The sequence below is a fragment of the Apiospora phragmitis genome (assembly GCF_038363925.1).
Source record: "Apiospora phragmitis strain CBS 135458 chromosome Unknown utg000005l:1.0-4161743.0:1.0-4166827.0, whole genome shotgun sequence".
In the NCBI taxonomy this organism is placed as follows: Eukaryota; Fungi; Ascomycota; class Sordariomycetes; order Amphisphaeriales; family Apiosporaceae; genus Apiospora; species Apiospora phragmitis.
This window is the reverse complement of record NW_027117403.1, coordinates 2,787,145-2,803,436: the sequence shown is the minus strand read 5'-3', so window position 1 is coordinate 2,803,436 and position 16,292 is coordinate 2,787,145. Positions and strand designations below refer to the sequence as shown.

At 54.7% G+C, this 16,292-nt stretch overlaps 6 protein-coding genes across 6 annotated transcripts; 2 read left to right on the top strand and 4 right to left on the bottom strand.

The window, feature by feature from the left end:
- Positions 1–1,189: 1,189 nt before the first annotated feature.
- On the top strand, positions 1,190–3,185 carry PG994_004853 (uncharacterized protein; the record flags this gene model as incomplete). Its single annotated transcript, XM_066856262.1, has 3 exons — positions 1,190–1,288; positions 1,321–1,500; positions 1,524–3,185. 3 exons carry the CDS (start codon positions 1,190–1,192, stop codon positions 3,183–3,185), a joined length of 1,941 nt encoding a protein of 646 aa, XP_066718429.1.
- Positions 3,186–3,256: 71 nt separating this feature from the next.
- PG994_004852 (Cellobiose dehydrogenase) lies at positions 3,257–3,565 on the top strand (the record flags this gene model as incomplete). Its single annotated transcript, XM_066856261.1, has 1 exon — positions 3,257–3,565. The coding sequence occupies one exon, from the start codon at positions 3,257–3,259 to the stop codon at positions 3,563–3,565; it is 309 nt and encodes a 102-aa protein (XP_066718428.1).
- Positions 3,566–4,365: 800 nt separating this feature from the next.
- Positions 4,366–6,729, bottom strand: PG994_004851 (uncharacterized protein; the record flags this gene model as incomplete). Its single annotated transcript, XM_066856260.1, has 1 exon — positions 4,366–6,729. The coding sequence occupies one exon, from the start codon at positions 6,727–6,729 to the stop codon at positions 4,366–4,368; it is 2,364 nt and encodes a 787-aa protein (XP_066718427.1).
- A 278-nt stretch (positions 6,730–7,007) lies between these two features.
- PG994_004850 (uncharacterized protein) lies at positions 7,008–7,322 on the bottom strand (the record flags this gene model as incomplete). Its single annotated transcript, XM_066856259.1, has 1 exon — positions 7,008–7,322. The coding sequence occupies one exon, from the start codon at positions 7,320–7,322 to the stop codon at positions 7,008–7,010; it is 315 nt and encodes a 104-aa protein (XP_066718426.1).
- Positions 7,323–8,971: 1,649 nt separating this feature from the next.
- Positions 8,972–10,520, bottom strand: PG994_004849 (salicylate hydroxylase; the record flags this gene model as incomplete). The annotated part of the gene is made up of 2 exons (XM_066856258.1): positions 8,972–9,481; positions 9,561–10,520. The coding sequence occupies 2 exons, from the start codon at positions 10,518–10,520 to the stop codon at positions 8,972–8,974; spliced, it is 1,470 nt and encodes a 489-aa protein (XP_066718425.1).
- A 3,690-nt stretch (positions 10,521–14,210) lies between these two features.
- On the bottom strand, positions 14,211–15,722 carry PG994_004848 (heterokaryon incompatibility protein-domain-containing protein; the record flags this gene model as incomplete). Its single annotated transcript, XM_066856257.1, has 3 exons — positions 14,211–14,450; positions 14,503–15,254; positions 15,671–15,722. The coding sequence occupies 3 exons, from the start codon at positions 15,720–15,722 to the stop codon at positions 14,211–14,213; spliced, it is 1,044 nt and encodes a 347-aa protein (XP_066718424.1).
- Positions 15,723–16,292: the final 570 nt, after the last annotated feature.

The window sequence follows — 16,292 nt, the reverse complement described above, 5'->3', positions numbered from 1 at the left end:
GTCCGCGCTCGCTAGTCGCCTGCGTACCTGCATCGGCCAGCCACCTTGGATGAAACGTGCAGTCGCTGGGGTGCGTTATGCACTATCCAGTCGGCGGGGTCCGTACGGAGTATTGTGTATTGCAAATGTGCTCGCCCTTCATCAATTGGGATGCCCTTGGATCCAGGATGATGGATTCATCCGATCTCATTGTTCGTCGATTACCGAATCCGGCCATTTTCTTTGGGTACGCGCCATCATTGTTTCTTGTTGCCAACGTTGTCCCGTCGGAGCCTGCTCCGTCGCTATCTTCAGTGGTGGCATAATTCACGGAGTTCTGTCCGGCCCTACGCTACGGTTGAACCCATTGGAGCCTACCCGCTCTGTTGTGGCCTGGCTCATCTGAACCAACAAGATCCAGCACTTGGCTCAATGCTACATACCTACCTACCTGACCTGAAGCACAATCACTGTCAATTACTATTTCTTCACCGATTCCCTGTTTTCCGGTTGGGGCCCACAGCCCAAAGCGCGTGCAGCAGTCGGAAAATCTCTGGCAATCTAGCAGACAACGGCCGGACTGACGGGACTTGGCAGCACGTCAAAACCTGGGTGTGTTGCATCCTGTGCCGATGCCCCCACCAAATCCCAAGTTTCATGACTCGGCGAATCAATTTCAAACCTTAAAATGCACCGTTTATATGAGTTGGATCACTGCTCCTCCAGTTCCCTCCATCGCCTAGGCCATAGAAGGGCGTTGGATTACAAGCAGAACGGCTATCTCTAGTCTCTTACTACGATAGCCTCAACGCTGTCCACTCTCATTTCTTCGCCCGTCAGCCTCCCCTATCCACCACCCTCGTCAACGGCTTCCATTGGCCCTCTCTCTCTGGTCGGAAACCTAGACCCACGATGCAGGCACATACCCAGCTGAGGCCTGTCTTACACGGCCATGATTTTTCCAGAACCCTCATGTGGCCGCCGTGGGCTATAAGTAAACGCCCAGTCACCGGCCAGGGTGCAAAAGTTTATTTCGAGTCACGTCGCTCTCAGTCACCAGTTCACTGTCTACTTTCTATAAGTCGTTTGAAGTCCAAACGCGTCCTTTCTCTACGCCTTGACGGCTCCTTATTACCTTCTTTTCTATATCCCTTACTTTCCTTAGCGCATACTCGAAACGATGAAGATCGCTGCTGCTTTTTCTCTAGCCATGGCGCTAGGCGCCTCCGCTGCCGCCGGCAACCTCAAATACACTGACGCCAACACCGGTATCTCTTTCGCCGGATACAGTGACGAAAAGGGGTTGCAGGTCGGTATGGCTCTGCCCGAGACCCCGACAAGGACTCGATCATGCAGATCGTCGGTCCGGCCACGGGCGGAGCCGGCTGGGCAGGCTTCGATTTCAGTTCCTCCATGACTGGCAAGATGCTGCTCATCGCGTGGCCCAACGGCAAGAATGTTATGCTTTCAACGCGCATCGCCACCGGCTATGTCACTCCTTCCGTCTACACTGGTGCTGATGTGAAGCTCTCCCTATTCCCAAGGGAACTTTCGTCAACGACACGCATTACTCGGCCACCTTCCTGTGCGGCGGCTGTATCAACAAGGATACCTTCTCGGCTGCCGATGCCGACGGCGTCTTCGCCTATGCCTACTCAACCACTGCCGTCACCAACCCCACCGATCCTTCCTCCGCTCTTTCTTACCACGCTGCCGGCTTCAGTGGCTTCGGCATGAGCCTGGCGGATGCCAAGTCTGCCGACTATGCCAAGTGGGCTGCTATGGCAGACATCTCTGCCGCTCCTCCCTCCGGCACGGTCCCTTCAGTGCCCAACAACAACCTGACGGCCCCGATTCGCACCTCCAACGCCACTTACGATTACATCGTTGCCGGTGGTGGCCCAGCCGGCATCATCACCGCCAGCCGACTAGCCGAGTCGGGTGCTTCCGTTCTCCTTGTGGAGCGTGGTCACGCCTCAACTGCCTCCACGGGTGGCAAGGCCTTGATGCCATGGAACTCATCAGTCACCCAATTTGATGTTCCCAGCATGGCTTACTACCTAGCTTCTTCCACACTCGACAGCACTCAATACTGCACCGATACTGCTTCGCAAGCCGGCTGCCTCCTTGGAGGAAGCGGCATGATCAACGCGCTTATGTTTGTCAAGCCCCAAGATGCCGACTTCGATGATAAGTGGCCGACTGGCTGGAAGTCTGCCGACGTCAAGGCTGCCTCGGATCGTTTCTTTGAGAAGAACCCGGGCACCGATTTGCCCTCGGCCGACGGAAAACGCTACGACCAGGGCGCCTACGACGTCCTCTCCTCGTTCTTCAAGTCCAACGGCTTCAGCTCCGTCGAGCCCCTGAAGGAGCCCAACAAGAAAGTTGACGTCTTCGCGCACCCGCCTTGGCTGATCCAGAACTCCCTGCGCGGTGGCCCCATCAGGAACTACCTGCCTGCCGCTCAAGCCATGAAGAAATTCAGCATGCGTCTCAATACCAACGTCGTCCGGGCCGTCCGCCAGGCATCCTGGACCTCGGGCATCGAAGTCCAGAACGAAGACGGCTCCCGTGAGCTCATCAACGTTACCCCCAAGACCGGCAAGGTCATTCTTGCGGCTGGCGCTCTCTCCACCCCCCGCATCCTCTTCTACAGTGGCATCGGCCCCGAGGAGCAGATCAAGAAGGTGCCTTCCACCGTCTCGCTCGCCAATGCCTCCCGGATCGACCTGCCGGTTGGCAAGGGTATTCAGGACCACGTCATCCTGACCGTCTCCATGAAGACGAAGCAGTCCCTGAAGGCTATGAACTCCACCGCCTTCACTAAGCCCGCCCAGACTGACATCGACCTGTTCGCCAAGGGCTCTGGTGTCCTGTCCCAGGCCGGCCAACGCCTCAACTTTTGGACATCGACCAAGTCGCCCAGCAACGGCAAGACCCGCTTCATCCAGGGCACCTGCAACAGCCCCGCGGACAACGAGGTCAAGCTCAAGGTATACCTGACCCACGGCGTGACCTCGTCGGCCGACCTCGGCCTCGACGCCACCGGCAAGATCACCGAGCTCCAGGGCAACCCCTGGCTCGAGGACAAGGGCGACGTCGACGCCCTGCAGACCTTCTTCGACCGCCTCATCAAGATGACGGCCGCGCCCAACTCGACCCTCACCATCAAGATGAAGGACGGCTCGCGGCCCCCGCCAACCTGACGGGCGCCGCCCTCCTCGCCGACATCAAGTCCACCCAGGCCACGGGCTCCCACTGGGTCCGCTCCGCCCGCATGGGCCTCGACGACGGCCGCAAGGCCAACGGCACCGCCGTCGTCGACACCAACACCAAGGTCTACGGCACCGACAACCTCTTCGTCGTCGACGCCTCGATGCACGCCGACCTGCCCACGGGCAACACCCAGGCCATCGTCATGGTCGCCGCCGAGCACGCCGCCGCCAAGATCCTGGCGCTCGGCGGGGGTGTGGCCAACAACACCGCCAATCCTTGCCCGGAGCGGAAGCTGCGTCGCGGGGCCGGTCACAAGCGCCGCCACCACGCCCATGGTGGTATGGTCCTGAGTTCTCACATGAAGGCCTAAGCAGTAGACTCTTTTCTCTCTCTGTTTGCCTCTGTTTTCTTCTGCTTACTCCCAGGAACAGGAGACGTCTTTGATTTGACTTGTACAACAAAGAACCCCCTATTTTCCCCTATTTTGTATTATCCTTAGAACTTGACTGTACATATATTACTTTACGACTATCAATCATCATCCAACCGCTGTCGTAAATGAGACCTGTCTTTTTGCAACACTACCAATAAGTCTATAGATGATGTATTCCCAAGACACTGATACATCAATCATATGGCACTTGGCAACGACAACAAGACATGCATGGTTACATGCCTCATTTGCAACACCTGGAATGTGCTCAGGGGGCTATAATGAGCATGGGAATGACCCAGGATTTTGTTGAACCCGAGTGATCACGGGCTTGGGAGGACAGCAAACCCATGGAGGCACCCGACCAGAGGATACTATATAATTATGTCCCCTTCCACTTAGTTGCTTTGGCGATCTGCATTTTACTCAAAAACGCCATGGGCCTGGTACGTATTGCAGAAGGACAAGTATATCATAATTCATGAGTGTATCAATGATACCGTTAGGCACATTCAAGAGGACATTTTCATGTTCAAACTTTATCGCACAATCAAGTCTACAGTGTTGACACATATAGTCATGGTCTTCTCAAAATTCATCATCTCTCTATGTTGGCTAGCTATGTGCCAGCTCTGGGCTGCGGGTTCATGCCTTTTCCGTGTAAATGAATCAAACCTGAAGGCCAAATTCTATGTGAATAAACCCAAATTGTGGTGTATGCCAGGACGCCTCATTATTCATAAATCATATCGTAAAATACCAAAGCTTGAGTGCGGGATCATCGGGCTCCAGGGCGTCAGGAGAAGGCTGCCTCTAGCTGCCATTACCGCGTCCGCCTCGGGGTGCTCGACCAACCCCTCTCTGGGACCCGCGGCCGCGGCCGCAGCCTCTTCCGCGGGTATTGCTGTGACCTCTGCCCGAAGCAGAACAAATATCAATCCACGGGGCACCACTATCCGCGCCGCCACTGCCCGTGGCTGTAGCAGTAGTAGATGTGTCCTCGGAGGTGCGACGAGGCCAAGCCACAGGCTGCCGCGGGACACTGCCTCTGCGACCGCCACCGCGGCCATTACCCCGGCCGCCCCTGCTGCCCCGGTCACCACCAGGGAAGAAGCTGACACCCGACAGCTCGACGCGAGGGCCCAGCGCGAGTAGCCGCGCTGCATGCTGGCCTCGACGGTGTTGTGCAGCACAGTCGTGAAATGGGCGGGTGTCGGGATTTGGCCTTTCGACAGGCCCATCTCGCACAGGAACGCGGGGAAGTCCTTGATGGCGTGCAGGCGCCTGACTTCGGAGGCGAGGTGCGCGGCGGCTCCGGGAGGAGGGGCACCGTGGCGGTGGAAGAGGCCGTCGCGGATTTGAGCGAGTGAAGAGGGCGAGGAAGTAGTAGACTCGCTGCTTCCGGAAGCAGATGTAGTAGTAGTAGATGGTCGTGCGGTGCGTCGGAACAGCTCGGAGAACATCAGGAGGCGGTACGAGGTCCGTGAGCCCTGAAAGGTCTTGTCCAGGCGGTAGGCGCTGACGGCGTCGGGCTCGAGGTACGCGAGCTCCGGGTAGCTCTTGTTGGTGATATTGCTGTCACGGTTGTTCGGGTATCTGCGTCCTCGGGATTCGGGGTTGGGGTTCAGCAGCCACACGACGTTGCGCGTGATGGCCTCGGTGATGATGGCCCGGCGGAGCTTGTCGGTGACGGGGACGTCGCTGACTAGCATGGCGACGAGTAGATGGCCCAAGTTGGGGCAGTGGGACTTGTCGCGCCGGCCCGCGAGGAAGGACGTCAGGAGCGCGTTGGCCTGGGTCACGATCTTCGGGTCCTCGGTCGCGAGGCATACCAGCAGATGGAACAGGTGGAAGTAGGACTCAATGGCCTTCTCCGAGGCGTGCTCCAGCGTGCTGCAATTTCGGTCGTGGGATCTGTAGTAAAAGTAGGGATCATCCTGTTGCTGCTGCTGCTTCTTCCCCTTGCCGTTGATATTATCAGGGTTGACGAGATTGAGCTTAACGACGATGTCCGTCATGAAAGCATACAGGATCTGGGCATGCGTGGGGTTTTGCAGCTTGACGTGCCCCTTCAGAACCGTAAGCGAGGCTTTGGCGTTGGTCCGGACCGAGTGCCAGTGGCGCGGCGAGATGGGCAAGGGGAGCCACCGGGTGAAGGGGATGTTCTGCACGGACTTTCGGGTGGGCAGGGTGAAGGCCTGTGGCGACAGGAGGTCAAACTCCGAGGCCAGGCCATCGGTAGTCGAGACGCCCACGCCGAGCTTTACTTCGCGGTATGTCTTCTTGGTGACAAAGCACTGCAACTCGCGCTGGCGGATTATGTTGTGTTCCATGATGAGGGCACTGATACAGGGCCAGACCTTGGAAAGGTTGGTGAGATCCTCGAAGTCTTCCAGGCTTTCGAGGATCTCCAGCAGAAGCTCGTTGGGGAGCTTGTTGATGGCGAAAGGTCCATCTTTCTGCTTGGGTTTGGCCATTTTCCGAACGGGCATCTTTTCAGTGTCTCGTACCGTCCCAAGCGGGACCCAGAAGTTATCTGATGAAACACCCTCAACGACAGTGCGCTCGCGAGCTACCAAAGCCCCGGACTGATTGCGATACCTGACTATAACGTCATCTCTCTTGAGTGTTTTCGCCTCAAACCCGCATCGCTCACACGCACTGAATGGGGGCTGATACGAATTCTGGTCCCCCTTGCGATAACTCTCGAGATTAACGGCTTTGCCGCCGTAATCCTGCTGAATGTTGTCGCTGCCGAAGAAGCTGAGCAGCTGGATGGCGATGCCTTTGAGGGTATAAGCAGGTGTGTAGTACTCATCCTTGTTCAGTATGGTGGCACAAATGTAGCTGTCAAACACATTGGGATGGTTCACATTTGTGTCCATTCGGATCGTGGGAGGACGCATGGGGAGCTCTTGGAGCCCGTCGAGATTAAGATGCATGCGCTGCCACCCGGGAGGCGACAGAACCAAGCAAAGCTGGTCCAGATTATAGCCGACATGGAGATGGATGTTGGGGTAAGGCTTCCGGATCAGTTCATCAATGTCTGTCGAGCAGGAGGCGCTGACGCATCTGGGTGGCACGAGACTCGTTGGATGCATGCTCTGTCATTTTGGACTTGGTGGCTGACCCGATTAGGTGTTGATGTTGACAAAATCAAGAAATGAGTGTGTGGTCTCGAGGATTAGAGTAATAAGTGGACGATTGAAAAGAGAGTGACTGCAGACAGATAAAACAAATGTCTAAGAATATATAGGGCAAGGTTGGCAGTGATGTTGGGATGGGTTCCTGCGAATCCAGGAGCGCAAGGAATACAAGGGAATATTCTGTTGCTGGGCAAGTCTTGCCTGTTGGTACTTATAGAAAATGCCAGCCCAACTCAGACACACACTGAGGTGGCATCGGGATTCCACTTCTTCCCCTTCTGCCCGGTCGCGTCCTTGGACGACGATTCCCACTGCTGCGGGTTGTTGGGCTGCCACTGCTCCTGCTTCGGCTTGGACCCGAGCTTGTCGCCGACCTCGGCCGCGAAGCTGCGGCACTTGGGCACGGCGTCTTGATGGGAGTGGTGCTCCCCCGTGTTGCCGGTGTAGTGGTGCTCGGTGCTGTAGCAGGCTCGCAGCAGCGCGCTGCTGCGACTGAAGAGGACTGCTGGATAAGGAGAGGGAAAAGGGGGGTCAATCAGTCGTTTCATTGCTGGGCTGTCGCCTGATGAAACATGGAGGGTTGTGGCGAACAAAAGATGCTTTGGGTCACTGAGGGATGATTTCCGAGGAAAACAATTTACCTGTTGGCCTTTGCGTTCGGTAGACGCTGCTTGGAGTTCGGATGGCTCCCCTCAGGGCCACGCTCTGGGATAGTCGAAAGGCCATCATGCCTGGTATCTAGGGATTGGGTGGATGACTTATAAACCTGGTTGAATAGGAGGAATAATGTTTTGGTGTGAAGTTCCCTTAACCTTCTGCATTAATGGAAAGTGTAGGATAAATATCATTGATCATGGGCAATGGGGTCGACTTTCATTCACCTCAGCGGAACGTCATAGCAGGCACAACATGAAGTCGTCGCGAACCAGCCGTTTGCATCCCCGCATCGAAGTTTATTTCCATCTACTAACGCTAATAATATAAGCGCCCCTCCAAATCCGACGGAACAGAAGTGGCGATGCGCTGATATTAATGCACCAATAGACGAACTATTGCAAATCTAGAACGCCCGCCAAGGCCATGTGCCATATTCGACACACACCGAAGGGAGCAACCGGTGGCCGGTCTCTTGTGGAGCTGAGCTCCGTCAATAATGGGGCCGAGACTCGATGTGCCGTACGAAAAAATGGTGTGATATCGGCAAGGGTACCGAGATCAGCGAGACGGGAAGTAATTATGATGCGAACTTGCACCCGAATTGACCTGACCACGGAGCCAAGCTCTGTTTTTGATCGCCGTCGGGGACCGATGCGCACCCACTTGCCCCTATCCACCTTCGGACACGGAGCGAACGCCGGAGTGTCATCTGATTCGACCGTCGACTAGTTGACACCTAATCTGGATCTGTACGACAAGTGGCATTCCTCAACGGCATCGCAGGATTCGACTAGGTATGGGAAGGCGCCTGACTACCATTTCAACAAGGGGTTGTCGTATTGCTTAAGGTAAGTAAGGCACTTAGGTAAGTATCTATTTAGAAGCCCGAGTTTGTGCCCTGAATGGGACGAAAAACAAAATTCGTTCAAATAATCAAATCGGCAGCTGCATCATCCCAGAACCCTTACTTGTGTCATCGCTCGTGATTTCACTTTTCACTTAGTATCAGAGGCAATGAATATCCACAGACTCGACCCAGAGGGTAAGATGGCGTGTGAAATAGTGCTCAGTAAGGTGTTGTATTCGGTGGACATATCGAGGACCAACGTTCTCCATCCAGGAGGATTCAACGGTGATTGGATACCGGTGGCTTGGGTCAAGCTGCAGGATCATCACGCAGTTGAATTTTGAAATCTGCATCGGCTATGCTGTGCCTCATCTGACGGATGCGGTCTGCATGCAGGTACCATTTGGACTTGCCTTTCAGCTATCAAAAGGGGTTGATACATAATTGTCAATAAATCTCTATAAATTCCCATGAATCCAAGCCAATCCAACCAGAGACCAACACCTGACTATGATCCTCGCAGGGCTATGCAAGGAAGTGTAAAAATAAGTCTTGTCCGGCTATCATCTCCGTAGCAAAACCCAGTGACTGTAAATGGAAAAGAGCTCATTTTTGTGTCGAACAAACCAGGGGCTCGACCTGGCCTGGCCTTGCCTGGCTATCAGCAGTTTCCATTCTGTAACCAACATTACTTTACCATTTAGAGTCTTCTGCAATGAACTGCTCCATGATATCCACTGCGGCATTCTGCAAACCCGTGACGTGAAGGTTATGGACCGCAGGCCACCTCTGTCGCAAGCGCTCCGCTATACTCACGGGGTCAAGGTCTTTCGCCCTCTCGCCACCGCCGCGTCCCATCAGGGTGTTGGTGATATCCGACGCGGCGCGCACGACCTGCTCGGCGCGGGGCCGGCAGACGGCGTCGTAGGCCTGTAGAGCGTACTGCGGGAGTGCGGCCTCCACGTCATGGCCGCTCTGAGTGAAACCCCTTATGCCTATTCCGGAGGACGCCGAGTGCCCCAATAGCGTCGACAGCACCATGGCCTGCTCGAGCGACAGGCCCGCCGCGGCGCTGTGGCAGGGGCTCGCGGCGTGAGCGGCGCCTCCCAGGACGCAAACGCGCCCCTTTGCATAGCTCCGAGTTGGCACATGTTGCATCTGCACGATGCCGGTGATCTGGATAGTGTAGACGCTTTGGACGAGCTGTAATTGTTCTTTTCATCAGCTTTCGTTTTCTTACACATATGACGAGAGTATGAAGAGGGGTTTTTTATTCACTTACCTTGACCATCCCTTGGCAAGCAGGGGATCTGTTTTGCGCAAACGTGGCCTCAAACTCCTCGTGTGTAAATAGTTTTGCCCAGGTAGGTCCTGCAGCAGCGGCACCACCCGGATAAGAGCCTTGGCGGCTGTCCGCGGCTGGAGGTGGTGGTAACATGGCCGAGAGCGAGATCTGGACGTCGCGGCCGTGATTGATGAAATCGTGCTGCATGAAGATGCCATCGCCGATCCAGCCCGCGCGGCACGGGTTCTGCGGGTCCAAGTAGCCCGGGCCCATGGCCTGCTGGGCGCGCGCGAGGGGCACCACGAGGGGCAGTACCCAGCTACCCGCGGGGACGGGCTTGTGCGCCAGGTCCTCGTCGTCCCCGCCGTTTGCCCCTGTTGAACACCCCTGGCCGGACATTACGACGGACCGCGCCAGGCTTTCCGTCCCGTCCGCGCCCACCACGACATCGTACCGCCTCCGCGTTCCATCCACGAATTCAAGGTACGCCGCGCCGCCGCCGCTGCCACCATCCCCCTCGGCCGCTCCACTGACCGTGGCGATAGGCGTGTTAGGATGCAGCAGGTAAGGTGGCACATCGGCTAGGGTTTCATCGAGAAGAGCCTGACGGCCCACGGTCCGACGACCTGGGATGGGTAGACCTGAGACATCGATGCCGCGGTGACTGGTCGTCGCAGTGCCGACGCAGAGCGCCACGGAGCTGTAGACGGCGCCAGCGCGGTCGAGACAAGCATCTAAAGCCGGATCCAGGGCGCGCAGGACCTCCTGATGAGCCTCGCTGAGATCTAGCGCGGAACCCTCGTCCCGGAACTGTGGCCGTGCGTCGTAGAGGTCCGCGACAATGTGAGGGTAGCGCAGGAGCCCGCGGAGGAGGCAGGCGCCGCCGAGGCCGCCCCCGATGATGGCCACACGGAGCACGTGCGCCGACGACGATGTAGAGGATGCGTGGTCCGACATGTTGTCGAAGTCGGATAGTCCTAGAAGGGGGAGGAGTAGGGGGATGGGTCGTCGTTACAAGCTTGCTGGCTGCTCCAAGGGTCACTGGTGGATGTCCAAACGGACGGCGACGATATCTGAGGTGTGGCCATTGTTTTAAGTTGTGCTGTAATGTCGAAGGAAGTATTATATAGTATCGGAGGTGTGGCTGTATTATACGAAGCTGAAAGAAAGTTTCTGCCTCGAGCTCCTACCAGTAATAGACCATGGATCCTTGGATGAGGATGATCTCGTGCCTTGGATGGAATTCGTTCCGTCTCACACACCAGTGTGGGATATCGGCCGTCCTAGGAGTATTAGTCGCACAAGGAAATGGTTGAAGTAGGTGGGGTTGGTCAAGTCAATGGGAAAATAGTATACAGGAAAAAAGGTTGTGTCATGATTATGGAAAGAAGCCACCCGGTCCACAGGTTTCTCGATCCCTCCAGGTAGAGAGATAAAAGTTAATATACTGACTTGATATTCGGGGGTGTTCCCGACTAGGCCCTAGATTTGGGGGGCGCGAGATACTCTCCATTTTGAGAAGTCTTGATAGCATGACATAGCAAAGCTTGGCATTCGACTTGGCATAAGGCTGATGGGGATGGCTCTGGCTAGGTAGGTTCAAGCTGATTGGTGAATTTTACGCTGAGGGAGGGTAGCAGCAGCGCATTCGCTGCCATGTGCGTTGTGCGGAGACAAGCAAATACCAGAACGGGGTTCGTCGTCTCTGGGCTTGCTTAACAAATTCGGTTTAACGAGTCCACTTGTCCTGCAGCGTACTTTCGGGCTAGCTGGCCTGTGATTCGCTAGCTTGCCTTTATGATTGCGAGTGGCATTTCTGGCAGAGTCTTGACTACTGGTACATAGCAGCGTAGATCAGCTAGCTAGCCAGGGGGTACAGTATGTATGTAGGGGCGGGCAAGCGGGCCAAAGCTAGTTTGGTCGTAGTATACTCCTCCGTACTGTATTGAGTTCCAGAGGCTATTCTGGTTTTGGCGGCGGTTGCTCGAAGGGCCCGCCAATGTCCCCGAGATCAGAATGATGGAATGCAACCTAAGGCGGTTCCCATTGGCGGGACCCATGTCCGGTTTCTTCAATCCAATTAAACTGAGACCTGTGCAGAAGACGGGATTGGCTCAGTCCGGGATGGCTTGTAGATTGAGGGGCCAAGTATAGACGATATGCCATGCTATGCACAGTACCATGCAGTCAGCATCAGCAGCAGTGTAAAAATTGAAGGCCGGGACGGTGTGGGTTATGTAGTGAGTGTGCTAGATTGAAACGACCCATGTCGGTCGAACCACATCTCTCGCCGCAATCCGGCGATCTCGGCAGCGTTTGTGCTGAATGGATACCCTGCACGTTGTCAGTGATGCAAGTCCTTTTGGCATTAGGGGGCCAATTGGAGAAAGAAAACAAGGACGTCAAGCTGAGACAGGAAGTCGGTGCCTGCTATTGGTTCGTGGCGCATGGTTCAACGCTCTTGCCGAAGGACCAGACGATTACTACTCCGTGCCTCTAGGCCTTACCACATTGCTGGAACCACCAACGCAGGCACCGAGATAACTCTAAAATAGATGATGATGGCCCGAATAACCTTAATTCCAGCCATGCATTTCCTTCCTTCTTATTCCCGTTTCTCACTTTCTCGCCCTGCTGTGCCACCGGGACTGGAACTGACGGCTGACTGCATCTCCAGCTGCCTCTCCACACGTGCTGTGCTGCACCTCTGGACTTTCCCAATGTACCAGACGCCTTACTCCGTACATACATGGCATTATCTCCAAGCAGAAAAGCGGCTGCCCCGCTCGGCCGCCCCACCTTTGATTTCGGTGGATTGAACCGAGATGGATCATTAGGCAGCGAGATTCCATTGCTTATCAGTAATCTGGGCAAGTCTTCCTAATCAAACTGAGATTTATTTTGTTCTAAAAGTAAACATCCGGGAATTCTGGCGCCTGGTAGGAATACTGAAGTTGTTTTATGCTTCATAATGCGAAAGAAAGACACAGGAAGCCGAGCTGGGTCGCCTGCGATTGCTTGGCAGAGGTAGAAAGAGTTTGAGAGGCAAGAGCGTCTGTCCGGTTGTTGTTGTTGACAGGTCATTCATTTCAACAGCGACACCGCTAAGCATCCGGATTGTCGTCCTGGCTGGCCGAATTTTCGTATTCATTCGAGCCTGTCGGCTCAATCACGCCACGCTGCGTGACAGTCAGGTGCAATCACTGTATGTCGGGCATTACTCAATTAGTAGCAGGACAAAGTCGGGAGTCCCTATGACCACACAATACTCCGTCAATATTGCATAGTAACAGAAGAGATGAGCACTGCCTCAAGAAGACAGATACATCGTACTGCGTCGGTCGCTGGTGTTCATGGTCCGAATGAGGACACCGCAGTTCCAAAACGGGCAGACTCATTACCAATCGCTGCCCGTTTCGTCTACAGCCGAAGGCATGCGATGCGATACTACGCTTGCAGCTCCTAGAGTCAAGTCAGATAGACCGCTATGCCTTGGCGGGTGTGAGGTGAGGGTTCCAACTACATGTGTCATCAATTGCTTAAGACTACAGGCCAGTGCAGGTACTGTTCGCTACACTTGCGACACTGCATAATCAATCCCGTACCACAATAATTCCTCTGTCAATTGGAACGAGATGTCCGTTTCCGCGCACTTGGGTCTTTGAATTTGAAGCATTGGAGCATGATCTGAATCATACAACCTCCGTCATCTGTGATTGCATTGGTGGAGGAAGCCCCACTTGGTTGCCCATTTTGGTGGGAGCTTGGGCGCTACTTGTTCAATGGCACTTATAGCAGCCAGCTAGGTAAACATACAGCAAACCACAACAAAGTAATGGTTGCTTTCAAGATCGTTAAACTCTTTGCCAATCTTTGTCAGTTTCATTAATGTGTTCAAATAGACTCGACGTTTAATCAAGCATTGCTTCTACCCTATACCAGTCCACATGTTTAATGGCAGAGTCAGGTGGGCCCATACCGCAATACCAATCCGCTGCCAACGCTCCTGTCCGTAGTTATCGTGTACTGGGTGTACCGACATGGCGACAGAGGCCAGGAGCCTCGGGTCTCCAATATATCCCCCCCCCCCCCCTTCATCATCCCCACTTTCGCCGGCATCCGGATCACCACTAAACTGACCAAGCAGGAACACTATCAAAGTGCTGCCGAACTCACGGGCTAGTAGCTCTCCCACTGACTGATTCCTCTGATGCAACTCATCATGTTGGTCAAGCTCCCGCATGTGTGCAGGTATGTGCCGTGCTGCGAAGTCACTATTATCGAGGGCGATTACCTCAATAGGGACGGTATCTTCTTTCCCGTTTCGGTCTATCGTCGCCCAGAAGTTGGCAGTCTGGGGTCTTTCGGCTCTGGCCAGGTCCCAAGCCGTCTTAGGGCACCGAAGTCACATGCAGAGCCTGAGAAGATAGCCTGAGTACTACTGCCTTCTTGGTGAACCGTCACAGTCGAGCAGGACCGCGTGGCCATCGTGACCAAAGTGAGGCATTCCGGCAGGCACGACGACTGGCTGATACACCAGTGGTAACCGGGAGGCTGCGGCCGCGTATGCACGAAGAGCTGAGCCCAGACGGTGGACCTCGCAATAAGGGCTATGGCAAACTGCGTCTCGAGCTGCCGGAGGGTGAATTAGGTTCCGGGCTCTCTGGCCTTTCCAAGCCGGAGCCCAAAGACATGCACGATGCCGTATATTCGATCTTCCTCATCCCTCGTCTGGCGGTATCCAGCAGCGTAGTATAAAAAGACTGGATTATCACCCGCCTCGAGGCCAAGCCTAATAATACGGGAGACGATTCTGTCCGCTTCGTCCAGTAGCGGAGAGCGGGGGGGATCCAAGGGGGGGATCTGCGGACTTCGCTCGTCTCTGCCCTAGTTATGCTATCTATCTTGCCTAAGCCATCAAAAGGCTTGCAAGACCCACTGCAGTATAGCCATCACGCTGCGCCATTCGTCCTTCTTTGGAGAGAATAGTACTGTCCTGCTGGAGGTAAGCTTCTTGGAGGGTCCACAGCGACGAGAACCAAGGATCGGCCTCCAACATTGCCAGCGTCTCGGAGACTTTGGCTACCCATTCTGGGTCGTCGATGCACTTCTGGTGCTCGCCTGGGTCGCTGCCGAAAGGTTGCTCATATTCGCTGCCATAATATGCTGCCGCAGATCGCCCAACCAGGTTTTCATCGGCGCGGCTCTCTGCCACGAATAAAATGTCGACTAAACGCTGGAGCTTCTCCCCAGGCGTTATATGCAGCCAAACAAACGACCTTGCCGCATTGTTGAAGATGGCGGCCTGGCGACCGATCTCGTCGTCCCTGACCAGGACGTCTTTCTGGTCAATACACGCCACGTCGACCCAGAGCCAGCCCGTGTCAGTGCTGGCGCTCTGGATCGCATTGCGGAACTCGTCCGCGGTGAATATGTCTGGCCGTATCTCGGGGATGGGCCAAGTGATATTGGAGACTGGTAGCACGTGGCGTTCCCCATTGAAACTCGCTTCACGAGTTACCTCATAGCGGCCCCAAGTGTACGACAGTGCGTTGTATGCGGGCTGTTGTAATCCGTTGTAGAAGTTTCCCTGGTGCCGCTCGTGCCGGACACATGGTGGGGACGTGAAGAAGTCTCCGTGGCCATTCTCGTAGATCTTGCTCTCTGAGGCTGCAAGGATTGCGATCGAACCTGATCACCATAGAAATTGTCGCAGCTACTAGCCAAGTGGCTCAAGTACAAGGGACAGTATATCTGGCGACGTAGATGTGCAATGAAAGGGCATCTGTCGTCACCCGCTGTGACAAGAGCTGCAGTAACGATGCGATTCAATTCTCACGTGCTGTGATATGCGAGTGAGATTCCGGTCCCGACTGCCCCCGATGTCTCGTCTAGGTCAGCAGCTGCAGTGAGGTGAATTGGTTTCAAAAGCTTCCCGCATCCAATTGGGATTGGGCGCTTCGCGGGCACTTGCTACATAGGCAAATCAGCCCTTACCCCTCCCTGTCCACCCCCTTTCAAGTGCAACAGGAAACACGTCCCCGCCTTTACACCTGTGTTCTTCTTGGGTAAGAATAGCATTGCATTGTGTCAAGACCCTCGATCACCTAATGCTGTATTTAATCGGAGGTTCTGGACGGGAATCTGGGGTAATGACATGTCAGTTAGTATCACCGCAAACAAGCCTGGGCAAGCCCATTGTCTTTGTTGCAAGTATTGCGGCATGTCCAAGGAGCTTGGCGCATTTTCGCTTGCTCGATTTAACCCCAATACCTCGCAGGTTTGGAACGACTTATGCTCATTTTGCCTTTTCCGGTCAATGGTCGAGGGTAAACAGCTCAAACTGCATGAGACATCGCTGAACAACAATTCGACCACACGCGTATGGATAAGCTTGTTATTTGTCTTTTGCCGTACGCGGACTCTGGCTCGTCTAGACGCGCCGATTAGTGTCCATGATGGCGGCTGGGCATGTAAGCCATCATCATCACTGCAGCCGCATAAACAAGTCTTTCAGCCAGTAACAGAATCAACCGAACAGCAATTACAGTAAATAAAGAGGCTGGGTAAATATTAAGGATATTTCGAGTGGGTATACATATAGTACAGACCTGCTTCGACCTGAGTATAAAACCCCGAGGACATAATCGTCTCCAAGTGTTTTGCTTCACGGTTTACTTTCCATCTTTTCATTACACTGCTTCTGATTTGCACTATTATTCTTCCATT